Source organism: Malus sylvestris, chromosome 9 (genome assembly GCF_916048215.2).
Source record: "Malus sylvestris chromosome 9, drMalSylv7.2, whole genome shotgun sequence".
In the NCBI taxonomy this organism is placed as follows: domain Eukaryota; kingdom Viridiplantae; phylum Streptophyta; class Magnoliopsida; order Rosales; family Rosaceae; genus Malus; species Malus sylvestris.
Genome location: NC_062268.1, coordinates 2,837,137 through 2,859,486, shown reverse-complemented (window position 1 = coordinate 2,859,486; position 22,350 = coordinate 2,837,137). Strand labels below are relative to the sequence as shown.

Sequence of the window (22,350 nt, the reverse complement as noted above, 5' to 3'; positions counted from 1 at the left end):
GTATGTATAGGTCTATGTCTAGGTGCATGCCAGGGAGTGTGGAGATCACCACGTGCAAATACAGCAGAGTTTTAACTCGGAGGGAAACTCGGTGCTCCCACTCAGTTGAGCGAGTCACGGAAAATAGCTGAGAGAAAAGCGGAGGTGCTTTAACGGCCAGATGATTGGAGAGTTTTTCCCTGAACAAATTAAAAAAAAGGAAAAAAAAAGAGAAAATATTATAAGGGATGCGTTTGGAGATAGACATTCTTGGGATCTGGAATATGCAGTCAAAAGGCGGAATTAGGACGTGGAAAGGTTGATGCAAGTGTTGCTTTTCATGTCCTTGTCCAACTCACAGTGTGTCCATGTTCTTGTGCTACTCTAGCCGCTACTCTCAAGTTAGAGGAAGAAAGTAACCTTGACCGTACCTTAGCGGTAAAGCCGATTATGCGTTGTTATGTGTTCAAGGTTCTAAAAAACGTTAGGCATTAATAGGACGGTAGGCTAGCGCTTAGACGGCTAGGCGGAGTCTAGTTGGCTTAGGTGGATTTAGGTAAATTTCATGTATATCTTGTAAATAAGTGCATATTAATAAGTACAATCAATTATACTTGTATGAAATTCATGGATAAGATAATAAAAGAATGATAAAATGCAAAAAGAGTATCCAACAAATCCAAAATTTAAAAACACATTAAGCATATATATCACATAATCATAGTGAAGAGTATTGTAGGATAACACATGTACAATAAGTTCACAATTTAAAACCACATAAAATGCAAAATATGAGGAAAATAAGGAAATATAGTACTGTAGATAGGATTTTTTTTTTAAATTTCAAAAAAAGAAAAAAAGAGAAGAAAAAAAAAACCGTCTAGCCACCTAGCACCGCATAGAGCCCAGCCGGATTTTCCAATCGATTTGCAAGAAAACGCCTCGGATTACCACTGCCTAGATCGTTTTTTAGAACATTATATGTGTTTAATCGATGTTATGGTTTAAGTCAATTACGTATTGCAGCGAGAAAAGATAAAACAAAGCCTTGCAATCCTAACATCTCAGGTGCAACAGAGCGGCAATAACTAAAATCGATTACGAAGTATTGTTGAGAAAAAAAAAAAAATATGACAGTGCATGATTAAAATAAAGTATCGCTACGATTTTGTAATTTTGGATATGGTCCATTTGTTAAACTATATTAATTCTTTTGGACATAAATTTAGTGCTATGATTATAAATTTGACAAGTGGTAGTATGTTGGATTAGTTGAGTACCAAGAAAAGTAATATTATTATAAAACAAAGTTCCCAAAAAAGTAATTAATAATACACCTGATTTGATTGGAGCTCCAGGTTTGACCAAAAGCCATTGGGTTCTGCCACATTCCACGTATCTTATTCTTTTTCAGAAATTATTTCATGTGCACTGGATATGGACCGAAAACATTACGTGTCATGTCAAGTGAAAAATTAAAGAAAAAAACTTATCAATTTATATTGTAACACGTTAAAACTCATGATAAGACATTGACAATTTAAAATCACAAAAAATTTCGATTTATTTTAACAAAAAATTATATTTTTTATATTAAAAAATTAATCATAATATTATTCACTTTATCTTTTATTTTGTCTTTACCATTAAAATTCAAAGTTTTCAAACATTTTAAATTAATTTTCTTTAATATTTACATCTATTTTAACGTGTTATCAATACATTAATGATAATATTGATTAAAACATAGGAAATTGTTATTAGCATTACAAAAATCTCATTTGATACTCCAAATTTTTATAATTATAAAGAAAAATACACTTATAAGAAATGTAAAATAAGATTTTTAAAGTGCTATTAACAATTCTCAAAACATATAATATAACTAAATTTCTGACGTATTTTTATTTGGCATTTTACTAGATTCACTAGGTTGACAAACTTTTATAATGTATTAGGACATAGCTCGATATACTATAAAATAATACATTTGCTTGGAAATCCATAAAAAAAATTAATAAAATATATTAAAATATTTAATATACTGAACTGTGTACAATTTTTTTCTGCTGTTTAAGACTACGAAAAATCAAAGCATGTAATAATAAATTACACTTGAATTAACAGAGTCAACATGGCCAAAAAATCAATGACGGCTCCAAACTCGAAGCTCAAATCCTGTACCTTCAATTATATCTTATTTCCTTGACTTTTCACTTATCCTCCCAAAATTATATTAATAATTTAATATATAAAAAATTAATAAAAATGATTTGAAAACTTTAAGTGAATAGTAGTAGAATTGATTTTTTAGTGTAAAAAATATAATTTTTCGTTAAAATAAACAGTACCGGAAGTTTTTTGTTAAAGTTTTCTAATAATAATCAATACAAATCTCATTGGAGATTGAAGATGGTAGCCAAAAACTAGGTATTATCCGAATACATAGTACCAATAATGTGTCAATCTTATTTAGGAGATAAACTTCAGTACGATTACCCCTGAGGAGGGGGAGTGGGTAAGTTTTCCTCAATAACCTTGGAAGTGACATTGACACATTAGTGAAATGATCACTAATGTCTCTTTAAATCCAAATTAAAAGGTTTTGACAAAAACAAAAAAAAAAAAAAAAAAAACCCAAATTAAAAAGGCAACCGATTGAGGGTTTGTTTGTCTCACATTATTAATCAACCATTCAAACTAATGCAACTTTCAAATAAGAGATTTTTCAGTTGCTGTGAATATGTTCTGATACATTAAATGTCAAAATACAAATAGTTGAATACTTAAAAAGGTATCGTATTCCAAGCACACCGAAAACTTTCTCCATTCATAAAAAGCCACTTTTTAAGATAAAGAAAAAGTTTCGACCCAAAAAAGTAAAAAGAGAGAAAGAAAAAGCACTTTGTAAAGTGGAAGCACACAAGTTTGGTTTGCAGACATACTTGTTCATGACTCAGATCAGTCTGACTAATGAAATTGTTAGGTAAGAAAAAAACAAGGGCAAAATTTTCACGTTTTAATTAGGTCTACCGACGTCACCGACAGCCTCTTCATCTGGACCATCTGTATAGTACCAGACCAATTAAATTAGATCAGTGTTTACGTGCAAAACCGTGTGTGTTGTGTCCTACAGTTTCCTGATATGAGCAGTTGAGTTACTTGAGTACCAAGAATTGCTTACCAAGTTTGTCAAAAATCTCCGTCGCGAAGGTACTTAACTGCTAACCGCTCGTTTACCTATGCTAGTTCCTGCAATGTATCCACCAGACCAAGCATTCTGCAGCAGAAAACAGGCCGGGCAGGAGAACTGAGTTTTAATTAATTAAGCGAACAGATGATAGACGGGGAAGATGCAGTTGCTAAGTCCTACATGACGTTAGAAGTGCTTTTATACAAGAAGTTCTTTTACCTGAAAATTGAAACCACCAGTGATGCCGTCAACGTTCAGTACCTGAAAACAGACATTACTTTTTAGCACAATAAGTAGGACACCGTGTGTCTGTGTGTGCATACACAAATGCAAGCACGCATATTTTTTTCTTTGTTTTGAATCTTTTTTATGAACAATATATTTCCATGGATACTACCTCTCCAGCAAAGAATAGACGCGACTGGATTTTGCTTTCCATCGTATTCAGCGATATCTTAACAAAAGCAAGACACAGAATTACACTTCCAATGAACGTGAAAAAGAAGGGGAGAAAGGGAGAGGGGCTAAGAGAGGGGGAGACCTCAGAAAGTGGAACACCGCCGGCAGTGACAAATTCATCCTTATATTGACTCTTCACCATGAAAAGAAGCGCGTATCAGTAAAGAAGCACATATCCTTTCAGTAAAAGATTTGTTTTTAAGGAAAAAAACTGCGGTGCAGAGCAGGTTCACAGAACCCTACCTTTCCGGTAACATAAAAGTTACAATTCTTTAACATATGCGCAAGAGAAATTAATGAGTTCTTTGAAATGGAAGCCCACAAGGTATCGCCATGTAAATCCTACACATGAAATAATGAAAAACAAAAAACAAAAATTTGTAAGGCTAATTTGTCTATTAAGAGTCCTGCAAAACATCATGTTTAAGCCCGGAAAAACATCAAACCTGGCGGCCCAATAAATATATCCAAAATCTCTTCACAAGGCCAAATTCTGAAGGATATGAATTGGAGAGTTTATGCTTCTGCAAGGCGACAAACAAGAGAACTTTTGATTCAAGCACAACAAATCGAAATGGCATAACGCAATAGTGAGAACTATTTAGAAGAAAATTAAACATTGTGTCACAATCATAACATAAATGAATAAATAAACATGAACACAAAATAGATTCGTAATCCAGTATACATAGGTTTCCTAATTTCAGAAGTATTTGTAAGTGTTAGTCCACCTTCTTATGAAAAAATTTGGATACAGAGTTGTCTGCGCTCTAGCATACAACCCACCTAGCCTCATCATTGCCCATAACGAAACTAGTTACATAGTTCCACTTTGACCATGAGTTTGATTAAGGAAGCAATAAGAGTTAAGAGCAAGGATTACCGCAAACTTATTTTTGTGTTGTGTGACGATTGACTTCAGATCTTCTATATGCACATCAGGTGCGAAGTCTAAAATAAGATTCCCTGCATTCAATTGCTACCAAGTTGAGAAACAACATCTCAAACGTAATGAAAAGACGTGGCCAGAAAAATTAAATAAAAAGAGAAGAATTTCCTTGCCTTTGTATCCTGAACCGGCTAAAACACAGGCACCCCAAGCAGATAACCGAAGAATTGCAGGCCCACTAAATCCCCAGTGTGTGACTAGTACAGGTCCAACCTTCAGTTCCGAATCTTTTAGATATGGCACATGAGTTATTGAAAATTTAATGATGGGAACAGATACAACATGCCTGTGTAAGCTGTGGTATATTCCTCCGGGCATTCTCTATTTTCAGTGTTGCCTTAACTTTAGGGAATGTAATCTGAATGTTAAAACAAGAAGGTTAAGACCCATACACAAGCTTGATTCTCTCGAGTATGCATTTTTCGTAAGGAACATAAGACAATGATGGTTACAATTGATATGCAGTAAGCAACGGATTTTGATCATTATGAAAGATAATTACCCCCGACAAGTCTCTCAACTGTGGATCTTCAATCTTGAAAGTAAATAAGCTTGGTACTGGATCTACAATTGAATGACCAAGCTGAGATGCAAGACTGTAACCCTGCGACGAGAACAAAGGCATATCAACAAACTTAATCCATCAACGTGGCAGTACAAAGGAACACCAATCTATCACAACCTGCTTGCTATTACCACTGGCAATCAAAAGATAATCAGCTTCGACATATTCGGGAGAACTGAATGTACGACTTTCAACCCCCAAAAGGAATTTCCCTCCATCAGTAGAAGATGCAGTTACCACAGCTTTTCCAGTCTGAAGAGAAACTGGTTGAGGAACTCAAATTCAGCACAAACAACTTGCAAGTTATCTCACACGTCTATGAAATGACAACATACTCGGTGACTGCAGAATTAACTTCCTTCAAACCATCATGTCATACAAACCCCCATACAATTTTTCAAGGCATAATAGTCGGTCTAAAAAATAACATATCTATCTCAGAAGTAGCTCTGTAACGAGAGCCACATAAGCGTAAATAAAAAGGAACAGAACGGAAATATCAAACAGCACCACCATTGAATCAGTGGAAAAACATACCTCCCAACCGTGTCGATTCAGACATGAGACAATCAATTATCGTAGACGAACTGTTGCTGACAGGAAATACCCTTCCATCATCCTCAGTCTACAGCTCAAAGAGCACAAATTACACATTCAACACAAAATACATTAAAAAACAAATTTGACATCATGTAACTTCGTATGCAAACCTTCAGCTCAACCCCTTGATCAGCAAACCAGGACATGGTATCCGCTGGCCCGTGCGTATTGAAGAACGCTCCTTTCAATTCTCTATGACCCCTAGGGTAATTTTCTGCCAAAACCTATCGCCAAACACATCATTCTGAACCCAAAGTATTCATATAATATCAATTCAAAAGAACCCATGTTTATATTAATTACCATAGTATCGACACAATGCCCATTCGTCACATTGCATCGGCCTCCTCCAGAAATTTTTACCTGCCAACAATAACAAATTGGATGACAAACCAAATAATTAGGCATCATCAACTCGAATTCCTGCCGCGGAATTCCCTCCCTCGTTGATTAGAGTAGTTTAAAACATCGTCTTGGCGGAGAAAACAAAAACAAACCTTGGATAAAGGTCTTCCTTTCTCAATGATGACTACATTGAGATTAGGAGCTAGGGTTTTAGCTCTAATTGCTCCATAAACCCCAGCTGCTCCACCCCCAACAACCACCAACAGCTCTTCACTTGCCTACCCAATGAAAATCTCAAACAAATAAGACCAAAAAATAACTTAAATTAAATTAAATTATTTATAAAAAATAAAAATAAAAAAAACCATAAAATTGTCTGAGAAACAAAGTTTGAAGAACAAATTTTATCATGTTACCTTGTTTTGAGCTGTGGGGATGGCAGTTGAAGTAAATTTCTTCTGTTTGGGAGTTGAAATAAGAAGGCCGTTGTTTTTGGCGGGGGCCGCCGCTTCCGAGCGACGGACGGCGGAGCGCGCCAAAGTGAAGCGCGCCAAGGTGAAGCTCATAGGCGCTCCTCCTGTGTTTTCGAGTTTACAGTACGCCACTGCAACCGTTTGCTGCGGAGAAGCAAAACATGGTAAGGTGGGATGACGTGGCACGAGTCAATTAGAAAGAGGGTGAATTGACGATTTCATCCCTGGATTTAATCCGAGTCAAAAAGTCCTTGAACTATTTTCCTCTATACTTCGAAGGTTTCGATCCAATCTAAACCACCAATTTTCTCACAGTTAATGCTAAAGAGACTAAATTTGTAAATAAAATTTACAAACTAAATGATGTGTTATTAATATGAATAGAACATTTATCAACACTTAAGTCATAATTTAATCATCAATTTTCATATCATTTAGTTTACAAATTTAGTCTCGCTACGTTAATCAACGCTTAAATCATAATTCAATCATCAACTTTCATGCCAATTAGTTTACCCCAGTTAGTACTACGGTCTGGTGGTATTTCATTCCACTTGAAAGTCAGAGGTCTCAAGTTCGAATTTCGTAGATGGCGAATTCGATACCAAATTAGGTTGCACATTGTGTGGTTTAGCCGAACTCCACTCAGGGCCGGCCCTGAGAATTTGGGGGCCCTAGGCAAGCCTTCGAAGTGGGGCCCTAAAATTCTCTGATCTCCAGTTCTTTGTATATTGATTTGTATAAAAAAGAATTCGCTAAATACATAAAAAGTTATATTTTCACATCAAATATCATTAAAAATCAATATCAAAAGAAGATAAATATATAACCATTATTTAAACATTACACGATTCACGTTTTTAGACATAAATGTATTAAATGTTTGCAGTCAAGAGTTTAAGATTGAGAGTGAAGAACAATAAAACTTGATGATCAAGAGAGTAAATAATAATAAAACTTGATTGACGAGTACAATAAGTTCAACGTCAATTGTTTCTCTTGTGTTTTTTTTTTCTTCTTAAATCAACATCACACTAACGAATTGAATATTAAAATAATCCATTGAATAAAAAGTTATTGAAAATAAAAATATAAAATTCAAAGTTTTGATTACCTTAAAGTACAATCTTTAAGACCATATGATAGTTGGTTTAAACATTCAATAAAAATGGAGAGAATGGGAAGTTGCTTTAAACATTCGATAGAAATTGAGAGAATGAGAAGTTGAAAGAAAAAAGATTGCAAAGAGACTTGAGTTTTATAACTTTATATGCATTTGGACAGATGAATTGGGAGTTAGACAAATGGATTGGCAGTAAATTTGAAAAACAAGAAAAATCTAGTGACTGAAAGGCAGTTTCGTGTTTCAAACTCAACACCCCAAAGAAAAATGAAACCAACATTTCCACTTCACTAACAAATGAATTATGATAATTTTTTTACTTTTTTTTGTATTTATATGTTAATTACATGATATAAAATTTTTTTGAGGGTCCTTCCGAAGTGGGGGCCCTAGGTGGGTGCCTACTTAGGCTACCCTCATGGCCGGCCTTGACTCCACTCCCCACAAAAAAACATCTAATTTAATTTACAAATTTTATCTACAAATTTAGTTTCGCTAGCAATATCCTATTGTAATTTTTTTTTTTAACGAACAATATTATTTACACTAAGAAAAATGGGGTGGGCTTAATCGGGGTAGCAATAATAAAGTTCAAATTCACGAGAAACAAATCTAAGACATCTGTGAGTCCTATCGTAAACTTTAAAGCTATTCGATTTAATAGTCTTTATCAGTTTGAGTTGTAGGGACGTTCTTGCTTCGGCCCCTACTCGTGCATGCATACTTTCTGTTGGCAATTTCTTAAACACGTAGAAGCGCATGAGCCAACTCCTCTATACTACACAGGCATGGAGCCGCTGCATGTCTTTAGCACAACGCTGCAGCAGCATGCGCAATCTCCGAGCCACCCACGCCGTCTTCGTCACCTCCGGCGTCCACCTCAACACCTACGCCGTCAGCAAACTCATCACCTTCTGCGCATTATCGGATTCCGGCAACCTCCCGTACGCGTCTCTTCTCTTCGAACAAACCCAGGCCCCCAATTTGTACATATACAACACTCTCATTAGAGCATATTATCGTAGTTCTGAGCCGCATTTGGCGATGTATTACTTCCATTTGATGTTAAAACAGAGCGGCTTAGAACCCGATAACTATACGTTTAATTTTGTGATACTGGGTTGCGTGAATTGTTCTTGTCTAGTTTCGGGGAAGGAAATTCACAGTTGGGTGGTGAAAAATGGGTTGGTTTTGTTGGATGCTCATGTTCAGACGGCGCTTGTTAGATTGTATGCTGAGTGCAAGGTTTTAGATGATGCCCGGAAGGTGTTTGATGAAATTCATCAGAGAGATGTTATACAGTGGAATGTTCTTGTGAATGGGTATTTGAAATGTGGGTTGGCTTCCGAAGCTCTGGAGGTTTTCCGGGAGATGTTGGTATGTGGGTTTGGGCCTGATGACTTTTGTGTTGCTACGGGGCTCGCGGCTTGTGCTAATCTGGGGGCTCTTTGGCAAGGGAAGTGGATTCATGAGTACGTTAAAAAGAGGAAAGAGTTGAAGTCAGACGTGTTTGTTGGGACTGCGCTCGTCGATATGTATGCCAAGTGTGGTTGTATTAATTTGGCCGTGGAAGCCTTTGAGGGAATGCCGAAAAGAAATGCAGTCTCGTGGGCAGCCATGATTGGAGGGTTTGCAGCACACGGATATGCAACTGAAGCGTTTCATTGCTTGGATAGAATGCAGGTGGTGGATGGCCTCAGGCCTGATGGGGTGGTCCTTCTTGGAGTGCTAATGGCTTGTACTCATGCAGGTCTCCTCAAGAAGGGCAAGTCTCTGCTCGAAAACATGAAAACGCAATATGGGATTGTGCCAAAACATGAGCATTATAGCTGTGTTATAGACTTGCTCTGCAAGGCAGGTCAGCTAGAAGAAGCACTTCAGCTTATTAGAAGAATGCCCATGAAGCCACTTGCTTCTGTCTGGGGTGCTTTACTGAGTGGGTGCCGAGTCCATAAGAATGTTGATCTTGCAGAGCTTGCTGTTGAAGAACTTCTACAGCTAGAAAATAAGGACAGCGAAGAAGAAGCCGGTGCTTATGTTCAGTTATCAAACATTTATTTGGGTGCACGGAGAAGTGAAGATGCAGTTAGGATAAGGAAGATGATCGGTGAACGAGGAACCAAGAAGACACCAGGATGCAGTATGATAGAGGTGGATGGAAAAGTTAATGACTTTGTTTCAGGAGATGTATCACATTTACACCGAGCACAGATATGTGGTTTGCTGGAGCTGATATCTGCTGACTTAATTCAGGATTGAAGGGTCTGCATACCTATTGTTAACACTTCTGGTCCTTCTGTCCTCAAGGATTATGACTTCTCGTTGCCCATCGGTACTTGCCATAAATTGTTGCTGCTCAAATGTTCTCTTCAAAGTTTCAAGCTTTGCTTCGCTTGCCACTAGGTTATGTCTGACTAAAGATGCATGGTTGACTTGATGAGATTGATTGGGAAATATCCTCATCACTCTGAATGAGGCAGAAAAGGGTGCGTGAAATTCTTTCCTACGAACAGTTACATCCTGCATATCTTATTCCATGTTATTAACCCTCTAACCCACAAGCATTTGGATGAAATAATATTTATAATTTCGAGATAAAATCTTTGCAGGATTCGGTTCTAGGATAACGAAGTTGCTGTCGATCACCACCTGCAACGAAGACTAGTATGTCGACCCAAAAAAAAGGTTGCCAGTAAATCTGCTTCCTTAGTTCTTTCTTATCATGGAAACGTTAGTAGAGTTGCTAGCGCCATAACACGATTTCCTGATGTATCAGCTCCATGAATTGTATCTTGTATTTCTAATGAGATTAAAGATGAATTGGCTGCATTTGTATTCAACTTACTGATTTCAGTTATGCACTTCAACCTCACATTAGGAAGCATACAATCGAAATACAATTGGCCCTGCTAAATTAGACTTGTTTTTTGTTCTCATACATCAAGAATATCGAAAATTGAATAGAGTAATTCCTTCAGGCCCAGGTAAAAAATCTGCTAACGACGTTTCCTTGCTTCTTTTGCATGATGTGCTACTTCCTTTCCTATCTATACTCGCAAATTTGAGCAGGTTTGGAGCGGAATGTACAGAATATGAACAAGAAGGTATCTGATGTTGTTGAACAGGTTTTGCAAATCAGTCAAGACTCACTTCCTGCTGGTGAAGGGCGGAACACAATCATAGTTAAACCACAAGTATAAAACGAAACAAGGAATAAACATACATTTTCGTTAAATATGTATCCCCTAAGAAACACGCATGTATCACATTCACCGATCACGTCTCTCACAGAGGTGAAACCCACTTGTATAGGTTGGTTCTGTGTAAATTGCACATCTGTGATAGAGGTGTTTAACAATGTGATCAACAGATTTGGTACGAAATACTTTAGTTCCAGTAAGTTTTTTGGAATCAGACATCAAACGTTTTAGAATTATCAAGACGAAAACAAGAAAACACTTTGAAACAATTCTAACCTTTGGACGATGACGGAACTACAATGATATGCATATCGTGGTTGTTTGGAGGAAGATGTAAGCGAAGGGGATAAAGTTTTCCAGTCAGAGGATTGCGTGAACACACAACAATTTCCTCTAATCCGGTTTCTTCCTTCAAGTTTTGCTTCAACCCTTCTACCTCACTACCCTTGAATGGGAAGGAAAACTCTTCCGATGAATCCTCAACGTCTCCTTTCTCATTAGCAACACAATAGTAGATCATTCTCCCTGCATCTTTCCTCGGCGAATCATGATCAAATGACTCGCTTGACTGCGTTTAAGAACAAACAATAAGAAGCCAAAAATATAATTAAACTTGATAATCATAGAAGTCATATTTGTTAATTAAAACAAACCTGGTGTTTGGAAGCTATCGGCGTCCTAAGCTCAATCTTAGATGGAGATGTCGGTTCTGAAGGTGCGGAAGACTTCGAAGGCAATGCATTTGGTTGTGGAGGAGGGGGTTTCGCCACTGGGTGACTTTCTGGAGATTCAACCCTAACCTCTATAACATCTACATCCCACAGAACCCAATCCTGTTTTGCAGTTCTTTGAGGGATATCATGGGTGACAGAGTTTCTCCAAGGCGGTAGACCCCCATTTGCGCGCAAGAACTGGCCATAGGGCGTCCTGAGCCGGACCTGATATCCTTCTTTTACAGGCTCCCATTCAAGGGAAGAATCTAATCTCTTTGGCAGGGTTTGCAGAACTTTCTTGCCTCGCAATCCAAGACGGTATGGCATGCTAGAGGCTGTTAAGTACTTGCCATAACAGCTTTTGAACCGTAAAGTGTTTGCATTTTCGACAAACTCCACCATCCATTTGGCATTCTTTGCCGTGCCTTCGCGATCTTGGAAAACAGTCTCTTGATCCTCGTCTGCTAATAGATATTTTCCGTGGTGGCTCCGGAAGCGTACTGTTCTGGCTTTTTTGAAGAACTCCATATATATGTAGCTCTAGGAAACAATAAGACCGATCAAGTACTGTGATTAAGCACACAAAAACATCAGAGAGATCGATTGAACAAAATGTACAGCTTTAATTGTCAGAAATACGGATTTTCGATTGTATTTTCGTCTTAAATTTTCAATTCGTTTTGTACCCTTGAACTAAAATGGGGAAATGATATGAAGTAAGTTCGCGCCTTGCGTTATGTGTTTGTGAAGGGAAAAGAATTGGAGGCAACGGTTGACAGATGTTGAGGAAATTGAGGAAACTATATATATCTTTTTCTGTTACAAAAAATAAATTCTCTTAGTTGAAAAAGAATTATAGAAAAAGGAGTAACAAACATGTATGATTTTCTCTTGTACAAAATGAGGTGCGTAAAAAGCTTATCAGCAGCTAACGAGGTGGCTAAAAAGCATATTAATAGTTAAGCGGTTATGAACTCTTGATACATATTATTTTGTATAACTAATGTTAGCGTTCTAGTTTCCCAAAAAAAAAAATGTTAGCATTCTTTTTTAAATGTTTAGTTGAAAGCGATTAATCATCAATATTAGTGAGATTTTTTTATCTTAAAAAGAAATGTAATATTGAAGAAACTACAGTCAATTTCCTTAATCGCTAATCAATTTTTGGAAATTTGTTTCAGCCAAACACAAAAACTTAGCTGAAATCCAAAATCCAAAATCCAATTGGAGGATTTTAGCTTCATTTAATAGAAACGGTAATACATAAGGCAAAATCCAATTGATTGGTGATAGTGCGTGTGTAAAATTTTTGTTTTTTGTTTTTTGTCAAGAAAATTCCAAAATCCTCCGATTTCGTTCTAGATCGAATGGGCACTTCGCACTTATTGATTCCAAAATCGCACCTAAGAGACTGAATCCACAAATCAGAGGAAAACAGTGGTAATAGCCAACCCACAAGCAACAGAGCCAACCCACAAGCAACATCCGAGCTGAAACTCTACACACTTACCGAGAAATACGCGTCAACTCGCGTTCAAGATGAGTAGTTGCAGACATGGGTTGATGTTGGACCGAGGGAGAGGAGAGGACTTTAACGAGTGAGGATGGAGAAACTAAGCCAAGTGGGAAGGGTGGACATTGGAGTGATGCTTGATGAGAATCATGGTGCATGGGCCGGAAAGAAACGAACTTCAGAGTTAAGGATTTTGAAATCTAAGGCAAAAGCGAGTGGAGGAAGGGGAGATCTGAGACGGAGATCAGGGAAAACGCTGAGACAAAAGCTCAGAAAGGAACCTTATAACACAAAAGCTCACAAGTAAAGGGAACGACGAGGGGATGGGGAGGGAAAAAGGTGGGTTGACAACTTGCCACCGACCCCAAGCCAAAGGCAGGGCCGACGGCTTGGGAATAGTTCTGTGTATTTTGCTCTAGGGTTAGGCGAGAGAGAGAGAGAGAGAAGTCTTCTATGTGTTGCGTGTGTGTAAATATATAACTTAGTCTATTTTGTAGATAGAAGATCATCTGATCATTCATACAAATCATACAAGTACAACCCTAATTTTCTTGCATACATATCATATTTCCTAATTAATAACCCCAAACTCCAACGTCATGTTATGTATTTTTTTTATCCGAATCCGATATATGATCTTTGGGTGAAGAAAGATCAATGCCGGCTGGAGAGTCTGGCTGTGTTTGTGAAGATTCCGACCGCGAAACAGACGGTGGATCCGGTTCTGTTGGATCTTGTGTTGCAGTAGTACTATAACAACTAGCACTATCATTAACATTATCAACGTTCCTTTGTTCTAGTTCTTGTTGTTCACGAATCTCCACAACTTCCACATCCCACAGAACCCAATCTCTCATCACACCTCTACACGGATTGTCGTGCGTGATCGTGTCTTTCCAAGGCGGCACGTTACACCCGCTTGCACGCAAGAATTGCCCGTTCGCCGTCTTCATCTTCCACTTGAACCCGTCTCTTACCGGCTCCCATTCCACTATCGGATCCAACGTCTTTGGCGTGGTTTGCAGGACCTTGTTGCATTTGATCCCTAGAATGAACGGCGTGCTTAACGCCGTTAAGTATTTTCCGAAACAGCTCTTCAATCGCAATGCATTTGGATTATCGCTAATTAACTCCACCGTCCACCGCGCGTTCTGCAACGTTCCCTCGCGGTTCTGCCACACCGACACTTGATCGTCATCGGCTAATAGGTATTTGTTTTGGTGGCTTCGAAATCGTACCACCTTGGCTTTTTTGAGAAAATCCATACAGTTATTGCATGCACTGATCTGAATCATTAACCACAACGTATTAATTATATAGATAATTAGGGTTATGCATGCATGATTGAGCAAAAATACGTCGGGTATATAAATTTGAATTAATTTATACCTCAAATAAAATCGGCTGCAAATTTACGCATTGCCGTCGGTGGCGGTGCTCAATGGAAGAATCAGAAAATAAGACGGAATAGGAAGAGAAGGAATTAGAGGCAAAATATGGCCAAAAGTTTGAGGCAGCACTTGAGGAACTGAAAGGGAGAGGCATACAATACAATTAAAGGGATGGTTATGATCGAATTATGAAATTAATGAAAATTTATATAAAGCCAGTACGTGTAAAAGTAAAAACACACATCAATTTGTGGTAAATTATGTAGATTTGAGCTTAGTTAAATTGCATAATTTGAATGAATTTAGCGTTGAAGTACCTGTATAAAAAAATGCGTGGTTAGTATTTTTTTTATTACAAACAATTACTTTTTTAGAATCAATTAATTATGAATTATTTGGAAATACTTTTAAAATGATTAAAAACGCTTTTAGTGAAATTGATTTTAGCTTTCAAAAGCATCAATTAGAAGGAACCAGCATTAGATTTGTGCTATATGCTTTTTTTCAGGAAGCACATCAAGTGCTTTTTTAGGATTCACTTAAATTTTTACTAAGAATTGGTTTTAAAAACATTTTCATTCATTTTAAAGCAATTTCAAACAAGGCATTAATTAATCAAGAGCCAAAAAAAAAAAAGGGGGGGGGGGTAGAAAAAATGATTAGTTGATATAATAGAAGATAGATGCGGGGTAATTCTCTTGGCTTATATTGGTTCCGTCCACACAATTTCTACTTCCTAAACAATTTTATAGTACGTTTTTTTTATCGTTGCAGTTGCTACGGGAAACATACTGCGTGGATGTTATAAAGTTTATACAACTTGGCCGCCAAATCTTTCACTTTCCACCTCTCGAACGCACTCAACTTCACATGATGATCAAACCCTATTCAAATTTTACTTAAGCTATAATATATCCTTAATTAATTAGGTTGATTATACTCCTTCAAGCAGTTGACGGATATGTATACTTATATATATATATATATATATATATATATATATATATATATATATATTATGGATTGAATAAAAGGAAAACTAATGAAAATGACTTGAAAACTTTGAGTTTTAAAGATAAGAACAAAATAAAGGGTAAAGTGAATAGTACCATGATTAACTTTTTAGTGTAAAAATGTGGTTTTTCGTTAAAGTGAACAATACCGAGATCTTTTCGTTAAAGTTCCCTTGAATAAAAGGTGGAACATATATATTTATAGAAAAATCGTCAAATAAAGAGTCGAAACGAGTTAGAATTGTAGAAGATGCTTTTTTATTTTTTTAACAAGTGATATTATCTACACTAAGAAGAAGAGGGTAGGCTTAGCCTCACAATGGGTTTAGTTCTCTGTAAATGGATCATTTTGAGACATTTTCAATAAATAAATGGTTCATTAATATTCAATTTCAATTATCATGATCATACATACAATTTGATTTATAATGTACTTATCTCATATCTTTTCAAATGTGAGACAAAAGAAATGCAGTCCTACTCTCCTAAGGTCTCCATTTTGAGGATATGTGAGGACCAAATGGATATTAGTCATGAGATTATATTAGTTTAGATCTAAAGACTTAAATATTTGACAAATTAATAAAGTAAAACCAGCTTAAAATGAAGGAGACCATCGTGATTGTGGGACCAAAGAGAAAGAAAACATGTCTTTTAATGGTTATGAATTTTAAGCCTTTGGATCCAAATTACTATAATCTTGTAGTTAATATGAATTTAGTCCTCACATATCCTCATTTTGAGGACTTTAGAATATCAGGACTCAAATAATTAAGGGAAACTAGAATTTCAGAGTTCTAATTATTGTCAAACTTATACAATCGACTTTTTTCACTCTTTACCGAAGAAAAATTAAAAGAAATAATCAAGGTAATTAACTCTTTGCCAAAGGCAAGGTAAAATATAGGACAAACTGTTTTGAGTCCACAAAAAATTAACCACACCCTACTTTATATCATGCATGGACTGCTTTTTTGATGTAATTTGTGGATGGTGTTTCTCCTTAGTTCTTTTTTCTTTATTTTGGCACATACTTGATCTCATCCAAGACAACTAGCTAGCTTTAGTTACAATGGTTAGCTCACGTCTATCACAACAAAGTGAAAAGGGGTATACTGGTGATTTTCCAGGTATAAATATATACAGTAGAAAATTACCAAACAACCTAAGCTAACCGTGCAACTGTGTATAAATAGGACTCCCGAGATACTTAAAAATCAGTTCAACAAGATCTACTTTTGAATAGAGAAACGTTCAAATTTTACTTGGTCTTCTAATCCACCTCACTCTCGTTAATCGCAATCGATCAAATCTGGTTTTTGACGATCAAAACCAAGCCATATCGCATATTTTTATTCATTTCCATCAATTTTCCAGCCTTATAATTCCAATCACTTTTATCTTTGCATCTATATTTCTCTTCCTCTCCCTCTCTCCAATCAAGTTATTAAACCCTAAATGATGATCACCAAAAAGGTTGATGAATGTACATTCTACCCTACAATGACGATAAAAGGAGGCACAAGCCAAGCCTGTGCTGCGTGCAAATACCAAAGACGAAAGTGTGCCAAGGACTGCGCTCTTGCTCCACACTTTCCGCCCGATCAACCGAAGCTGTTTCAAAACGCCCACCGATTGTACGGCGTTGCGAACATAATGAAGATTCTAAAGCAAGTTCATCCTGAGAAAAGGGAGGAGGCTATGAGATCGATCATATATGAATCCAATATGTGTGCCAAATTTCCAGTCACCGGATGTATGGGCATCATAAACCAATTGACTTTCCAGTTACAGCAAGCCCAAGAAGAGCTTCGATATGTGAGAACGCATCTTGCAATTTGCAAGGATCAATGTCAATATCGAATGCCTTCTTCCCCGCAGCACTACTCGTGTCCTTCATCGCAGTTGCAGCTAGGTATACCTACGAACGCCGATGTGGCGGCTCTGACACTTTATCAACAACATCAATATCCGTATCAATATGCTTCTGGTGGCAGTGGTGGAACGCCCTGGTTGGCTAATGAGTATCTTGCAAATGGACTTAATGGGGTTTATATTGACGAAAATGATAATATGGTAAAACCTCTTAGGGTTCAACATCCCTATTATAACGATAACAATGTCGAACAACTTATGGCTATTCAGTCCAATTTGGTTCCTTCACAAGCCTTTCCTATTCACCAAGAAATGGATGTTCCCCATGATTATGATGACATTCCATTTGATACAATTGCTGATGATCGACAATCGTATATCGAATCTAAAGAAGCCTGTGAGTCTAGGTATGTACAATGTTTAACTAATTGTCTTCTATAATTTGAGATTTATGTTACTATATGTTGTCTAATTGCTAACCTCCACTTAGCCTAAATGGCTAGATCAGTGTTCCCTTTCTGCAGTACCGTAGTTTAGATGATTTTATGCTAAATTTTGCTTACAAATTAAATTTAATTATATGCAGTGCTGAATCATCGTTCAAGGGCACGCAATCGATCGAACATGTCTCACAGAATGATCTCAAGAGTGCGGCAGCATGCTTCAGTCTAACAAGTGTGAAGTAGCTATAGCTAGAAAACAACTGAAGTAATTCAAGTAATTTCAGAACGAGTTCCTTAATTTTTCTATTTGTTTTTAAATTTGGTGTTCAAAGCTCGACAATTTTGTTTAATTGTTTCCACGTACGCATTCATTGAATAAGAGATGTAGGCTAGCTCTTAATCAATCATTTTTGCAGAGGATTGATATGAACTTAAATTTTTCACTGCCCTTCTATATTTCTACTCCCAAGTTCTATCAGACATTTCACAATTTTATTAGTGTTAATTAATAAAGTTATTATTTCTTTTGTTAAATATTAGTGTGATAGGCAACAATATCTCTTAGCCATTTTGATTGATGCGATCATGAAAAATATTAAAACACGCATAACATTGTTTAACAAAATCAAAGTGATGATGGTTTCTCTTCTCTCGTCTGAAAAGGTCAGTTGCATAAGAAGATCATCACATGCGCAGTTTGCATAGAGGATGGTATTGAAAATGAATAATTTTAAATTCAAGGTATATTTGAGATGATTGATTAAACATGAAGTAAAACTTTTCCTTCTAATCCTCTCATTTTGGAGAGATTGGAATGAATAAGTTTTCTTCTAGAGTAATTGATCTCCTATCTCCAGGTTGACCGTAATTTTTTTATTTCTTCCTTAATTAAACATGCATTGAAAATGGTAACTTATTAGTTTCAATCCAATATTTTATACGCCAAAAAATGTGCATTCTATGTAGAACTACGGTGGTAGTTAGCTAGCTTGCATTTTTAGTGAAATATCGTATTATATGTATGATACATGTTGCAACATAAACCTCATGAGCACTTCACAGCAGATACCCTGCTCCACTATTCATGGAGCGGAAGAGTTATTGATATGTAATATTTCGTCTATATTACTGATAATATGTAGATTTGTGTTGATATGGGATGTCAATACGTATAATTAATACGTTGATGATATTTACAGATATGGATATGTCAATATTCTCGCACGACTTTTCACCAATATGGTGTCAATTTGTTGTCAATATGTCAACAATGTGGCTATTGATATTTCATCAATGTGGGATATGTCATCGTTGTTTGAATTGAATCATGAGATTAAGATGAGATTAAGTTGTAAAGTGTGATCAAACAACTTACTAATTGGTTAGCGCTTGAGCACACTTCACGGTTTCATCTTATGATCTGAATCGTTAATTTTTAGATGATCAAATAAGGAGTTTACGCGAATTAAAGCTAGAAAACTAATTGTGGTAGTAGATTTTTGCCGTCTTCAGTTTTGACAAAATTATACCTACAAAACAATTAAACACCTTTGATCAACCGATGCCGAGAAACAAGAACAACATACACGGACTAATTAACCAAAACAAGGGGTACCCTTTATTTGTAGGACTACATTTGAAGCAAAGATGAAAGCTTTGGTCTGGATAAAAATGGAAAAAAGTAATAAAAGCAGGAGACTTTGTATGATTGGAGAGGGAGAAAGATGAAGACTTTCTATAATAAAAGGAAAAGGACTTGCTTGGTACTGTAGGTTTCAGAAAACAGACCCATCCCCGGAATCACGGTTGAGGATCCTACAAACATAGGGTGTGCCTTTTGTTTAGGGGGCAAAGAATAAAATCCCACAGGCACCCACCAACAACCCCACAATTCTAAAATGGCCACTGATGAGAACTCTTTCAGTGAGTGGATTAGATTTATGATCACAGCAACCCCAACTCCACAACTCTAAAAATTCCTTTCTATTTGATCTCAATCGGACCAAACTAAACCTAACGACTATCCGAATTTCAACAGTAACATCAAAGAACTAGTACCGGGCGACTCTGGTGGGAGTACAGCGTTCTCAGATTTGAATATCAGTTGAGGGACAGCGGGTGCTGGTGCCAAAATAGTAGAGAGGTAACGCAGCAGCATCTGTATAATTTGTGTGAAGTTGGGCCGGTCATTGGGATCCTCTTTCCAACATGAAGTTACAATCAACGCCAAATCCTCGGGGAAGCTTTCAGCACTTGGCCTCACATTCTGAAACAATTCGTATAACCTCATATTACGAAGCTTAAAAAGTACCAAGTTGTGAATAAGACTATTGTGGTATTTTGTTACCTTAAAAGCAGCTGCATACGCTGCTTGTAAATGCGACATGCCTTTGAAAGGCAGCTTGTTATGGATGAGTTCCCACAATACAATTGCAAAGCTGTAAGCGTCCACCTTATGATTGTAATGCTTCTTTTCTCCATGCCGTAATGTAACTGTGCTGTAAAGCTGTCACCAAATACACAGGTGGAAAATTAATTTGCTGATATCAAACACTCACAAGATATATGAGAAACAAATTTTCAACCTTTGAATGACCAAGTTAAGTACCGTACCTCAGGAGCCATCCACCGGTATGTCCCAGTTTCAGCGGTCATCATCTCTGTCAATGACTCTTCTCTTGCTAAGCCAAAGTCTGCAAGTTTGACTGTTTTTTGGTCGGCAGTCAAGATCAAATTCTTTGGGAAAAGGACACGATAAAAGTGTAAGATTGTGGAACAAACCCTGTTTCCGGAAATAAGCTTCGCCCTAACAATAGTTCCATCCCCAAGCCAAAGAAATGACAGTTACGTGAACTAAATCAATTCGTTTTGTGATCCCGAAGTTAATTCTGCTACGGCAGCCTTCAATCATGCTGAATACTAAACTATCAGCTTCCCCTAATGCTAAATAACAATCCTTCGGATTTCCATATTTGAGACATGCCCACAGATAGACTTCACTTTAATCCTTCTCCGTTCTTCTATGTAGGCGTTCCCCCCTTGACTCTCCTAACGTCGAGCTAAGTGACTTCGTTCAAAGGTCAACCTTTATGTTAAACAATGAACTAAACCACATACCAGATTTCAGGTCACAGTGAATGATGCCGTGGGAATGTAAGCACTCCATAGCACAAGCAATATCAAGCGCAAACCCAACTGCCACGCACGAGTCCAAGCACCTTGGCCGCATACTGAACAAGTATTTGTGCAAAGTTCGCCTAGAAGAAGCTCAGTCACTATGACCATGGCAATCTGCTCTGGGGTTTCTCCTCTATGAACAATTTTTACAGCAACATTTTGGTTCTTATATCTAGAACAAACAAAACACAACAAACAAATAGATTTAAGAACACAACAGAACAGAACATCATCGTTGTAACTCGACACGAAAAACAAATATTCGGCATCATAAACACCAGAATTGCACGACACCAAAGCAATTTTTGATCTTTGATTGGTTCTGCTAAAACCCAACTCAATTTTGCATTTATATTTAACAAGATCTAAGAGATAATAATAAATTGGTAAACTTGAGAGACCAGAAATTCAGAATCTAATACAAAACAAACATAGAGGTTGTACTGAGGTTTGACTTACTTTCCTTCGTACACTTTGGCATGCGCGCCTTCCCCAATCCTCGGACCAACAAAAAGATGTTTGGGATCGATCAGCCACTTGGCATCCAAATTGAAATCCGCAACTGAATAAACCTCATTACCAGATCCCATAATTTTCTCTCTCTAAACTTCTAAAACAAGAACAACATACACTGACTAATTAACCAAAACAAAGGGTACCCTTTAATTGTAGGACTACATTTGAAGTAACGATGGAAGCTTTGGTCCGGATAAAAATGGAAAAAAAGTCAAAAAAATAAGGAGACTTTGTATGATTGAAGAGGGAGAAAGATAAAGACTTTCTATTTCTATAATAAAAGGACATGCTTGGTACTGTAGGTTTCAGAAAACAGACCCATCCTCAGAATCACGGTTGAGGATCCTACAAATCTAGGATGTGCCTTTTGTTTGGGGGGCCAGAATAAAAACCCAGAGGCACCCACCAACAACCCTAGAATATAAAAATGGTCACTGATGAGAGCTCTATCAGTGAGAGTGGATTACATTTATTATTGGGAATTGGGGAGAGAGAGGAAATCAGTAGAAGAACAAGCAGATAGAGTTGAGCAAGGCAGAGGAGGATGAAACTGAGAGGCTCCAGGTGGAGATTTGGGAATTTGGTGGCGGCGACGGTGGCGGTGGGTGCTTGGGAAGTGAGTTCAGTTGAGATTAACTTATTGGCCTTATCCGCGTGTGGAATATTACTAGCAACCGTAAAAATTTATAAAAAGAGAAAATGTAAAATGATTTCTAATTTTTACTTTTTTTAATCTTCAAATGATTTTGCGTGGCGAAATAAGACTGTTCATATCCTTGACTACTAGTTTTGAATAAATATTTCTTTACTAAAAGTTTACAAG

The 22,350-nt window shown here is 37.0% G+C and overlaps 5 protein-coding genes and 1 pseudogene across 7 annotated transcripts; 2 read left to right on the top strand and 4 right to left on the bottom strand.

Annotated features, from left to right (window-relative positions):
* Nucleotides 1–30: 30 nt before the first annotated feature.
* Nucleotides 31–6,656, bottom strand: LOC126583661 (uncharacterized). 3 transcript variants are annotated; one of them, XR_007609795.1, is made up of 18 exons: nucleotides 6,507–6,656; nucleotides 6,243–6,368; nucleotides 6,049–6,108; nucleotides 5,856–5,969; nucleotides 5,683–5,770; nucleotides 5,263–5,408; nucleotides 5,083–5,184; nucleotides 4,867–4,938; nucleotides 4,694–4,793; nucleotides 4,515–4,597; nucleotides 4,078–4,155; nucleotides 3,875–3,973; nucleotides 3,714–3,764; nucleotides 3,570–3,626; nucleotides 3,392–3,433; nucleotides 3,164–3,259; nucleotides 1,317–1,410; nucleotides 132–179 (listed from the first exon to the last, which is right to left on the bottom strand). XR_007609795.1 is itself a non-coding variant. In XM_050248135.1 (17 exons), exons 1-16 carry the CDS (start codon nucleotides 6,654–6,656, stop codon nucleotides 3,197–3,199), a joined length of 1,431 nt encoding a protein of 476 aa, XP_050104092.1. In that variant the 3' UTR covers nucleotides 31–179; nucleotides 3,164–3,196. The 3 variants fall into 3 exon arrangements, 2 of the variants coding, with proteins under 2 accessions (XP_050104092.1, XP_050104091.1); XM_050248135.1 differs by lacking the exon at nucleotides 1,317–1,410 and having other exon boundaries at nucleotides 31–179; XM_050248134.1 differs by lacking the exons at nucleotides 132–179; nucleotides 1,317–1,410 and adding an exon at nucleotides 2,690–3,045.
* A 1,685-nt stretch (nucleotides 6,657–8,341) lies between these two features.
* Nucleotides 8,342–10,526, top strand: LOC126583658 (pentatricopeptide repeat-containing protein At3g28660-like). The gene is made up of 2 exons (XM_050248129.1): nucleotides 8,342–10,172; nucleotides 10,296–10,526. The coding sequence occupies exon 1, from the start codon at nucleotides 8,446–8,448 to the stop codon at nucleotides 9,943–9,945; it is 1,500 nt and encodes a 499-aa protein (XP_050104086.1). The 5' UTR covers nucleotides 8,342–8,445; the 3' UTR covers nucleotides 9,946–10,172; nucleotides 10,296–10,526.
* On the bottom strand, nucleotides 10,496–12,330 carry LOC126583670 (uncharacterized). The gene is made up of 3 exons (XM_050248170.1): nucleotides 11,540–12,330; nucleotides 11,163–11,454; nucleotides 10,496–10,839 (listed from the first exon to the last, which is right to left on the bottom strand). The coding sequence occupies exons 1-3, from the start codon at nucleotides 12,125–12,127 to the stop codon at nucleotides 10,826–10,828; spliced, it is 894 nt and encodes a 297-aa protein (XP_050104127.1). The 5' UTR covers nucleotides 12,128–12,330; the 3' UTR covers nucleotides 10,496–10,825.
* A 1,228-nt stretch (nucleotides 12,331–13,558) lies between these two features.
* LOC126583675 (uncharacterized) lies at nucleotides 13,559–14,638 on the bottom strand. Its single transcript, XM_050248176.1, has 2 exons — nucleotides 14,502–14,638; nucleotides 13,559–14,398 (listed from the first exon to the last, which is right to left on the bottom strand). The coding sequence occupies exon 2, from the start codon at nucleotides 14,375–14,377 to the stop codon at nucleotides 13,715–13,717; it is 663 nt and encodes a 220-aa protein (XP_050104133.1). The 5' UTR covers nucleotides 14,378–14,398; nucleotides 14,502–14,638; the 3' UTR covers nucleotides 13,559–13,714.
* A 2,286-nt stretch (nucleotides 14,639–16,924) lies between these two features.
* LOC126583669 (LOB domain-containing protein 27-like) lies at nucleotides 16,925–18,098 on the top strand. The gene is made up of 2 exons (XM_050248169.1): nucleotides 16,925–17,798; nucleotides 17,978–18,098. Exons 1-2 carry the CDS (start codon nucleotides 16,975–16,977, stop codon nucleotides 18,075–18,077), a joined length of 924 nt encoding a protein of 307 aa, XP_050104126.1. The 5' UTR covers nucleotides 16,925–16,974; the 3' UTR covers nucleotides 18,078–18,098.
* Nucleotides 18,099–19,506: 1,408 nt separating this feature from the next.
* On the bottom strand, nucleotides 19,507–22,190 carry LOC126583652 (serine/threonine-protein kinase STY13-like; annotated as a pseudogene).
* Nucleotides 22,191–22,350: the final 160 nt, after the last annotated feature.

Coding starts and splice junctions, on each gene's coding strand:
- LOC126583661 (XM_050248135.1), bottom strand. CDS start 6,656: ATGAGCTTCACCTTGGCGCGCTTCACTTTGGCGCGCTCCGCCGTCCGT. Junction 4,598..4,693: donor AGCCGGTTCAGGATACAAAG/GCAAGGAAATTC, acceptor AATTGAATGCAG/GGAATCTTATTTTAGACTTC. Junction 4,156..4,514: donor AACACAAAAATAAGTTTGCG/GTAATCCTTGCT, acceptor GTCGCCTTGCAG/AAGCATAAACTCTCCAATTC.
- LOC126583675 (XM_050248176.1), bottom strand. CDS start 14,377: ATGGATTTTCTCAAAAAAGCCAAGGTGGTACGATTTCGAAGCCACCAA.
- LOC126583669 (XM_050248169.1), top strand. CDS start 16,975: ATGATGATCACCAAAAAGGTTGATGAATGTACATTCTACCCTACAATG. Junction 17,799..17,977: donor AAAGAAGCCTGTGAGTCTAG/GTATGTACAATG, acceptor AATTATATGCAG/TGCTGAATCATCGTTCAAGG.
- LOC126583658 (XM_050248129.1), top strand. CDS start 8,446: ATGAGCCAACTCCTCTATACTACACAGGCATGGAGCCGCTGCATGTCT.
- LOC126583670 (XM_050248170.1), bottom strand. CDS start 12,127: ATGGAGTTCTTCAAAAAAGCCAGAACAGTACGCTTCCGGAGCCACCAC. Junction 11,455..11,539: donor CGATAGCTTCCAAACACCAG/GTTTGTTTTAAT, acceptor TCTTAAACGCAG/TCAAGCGAGTCATTTGATCA.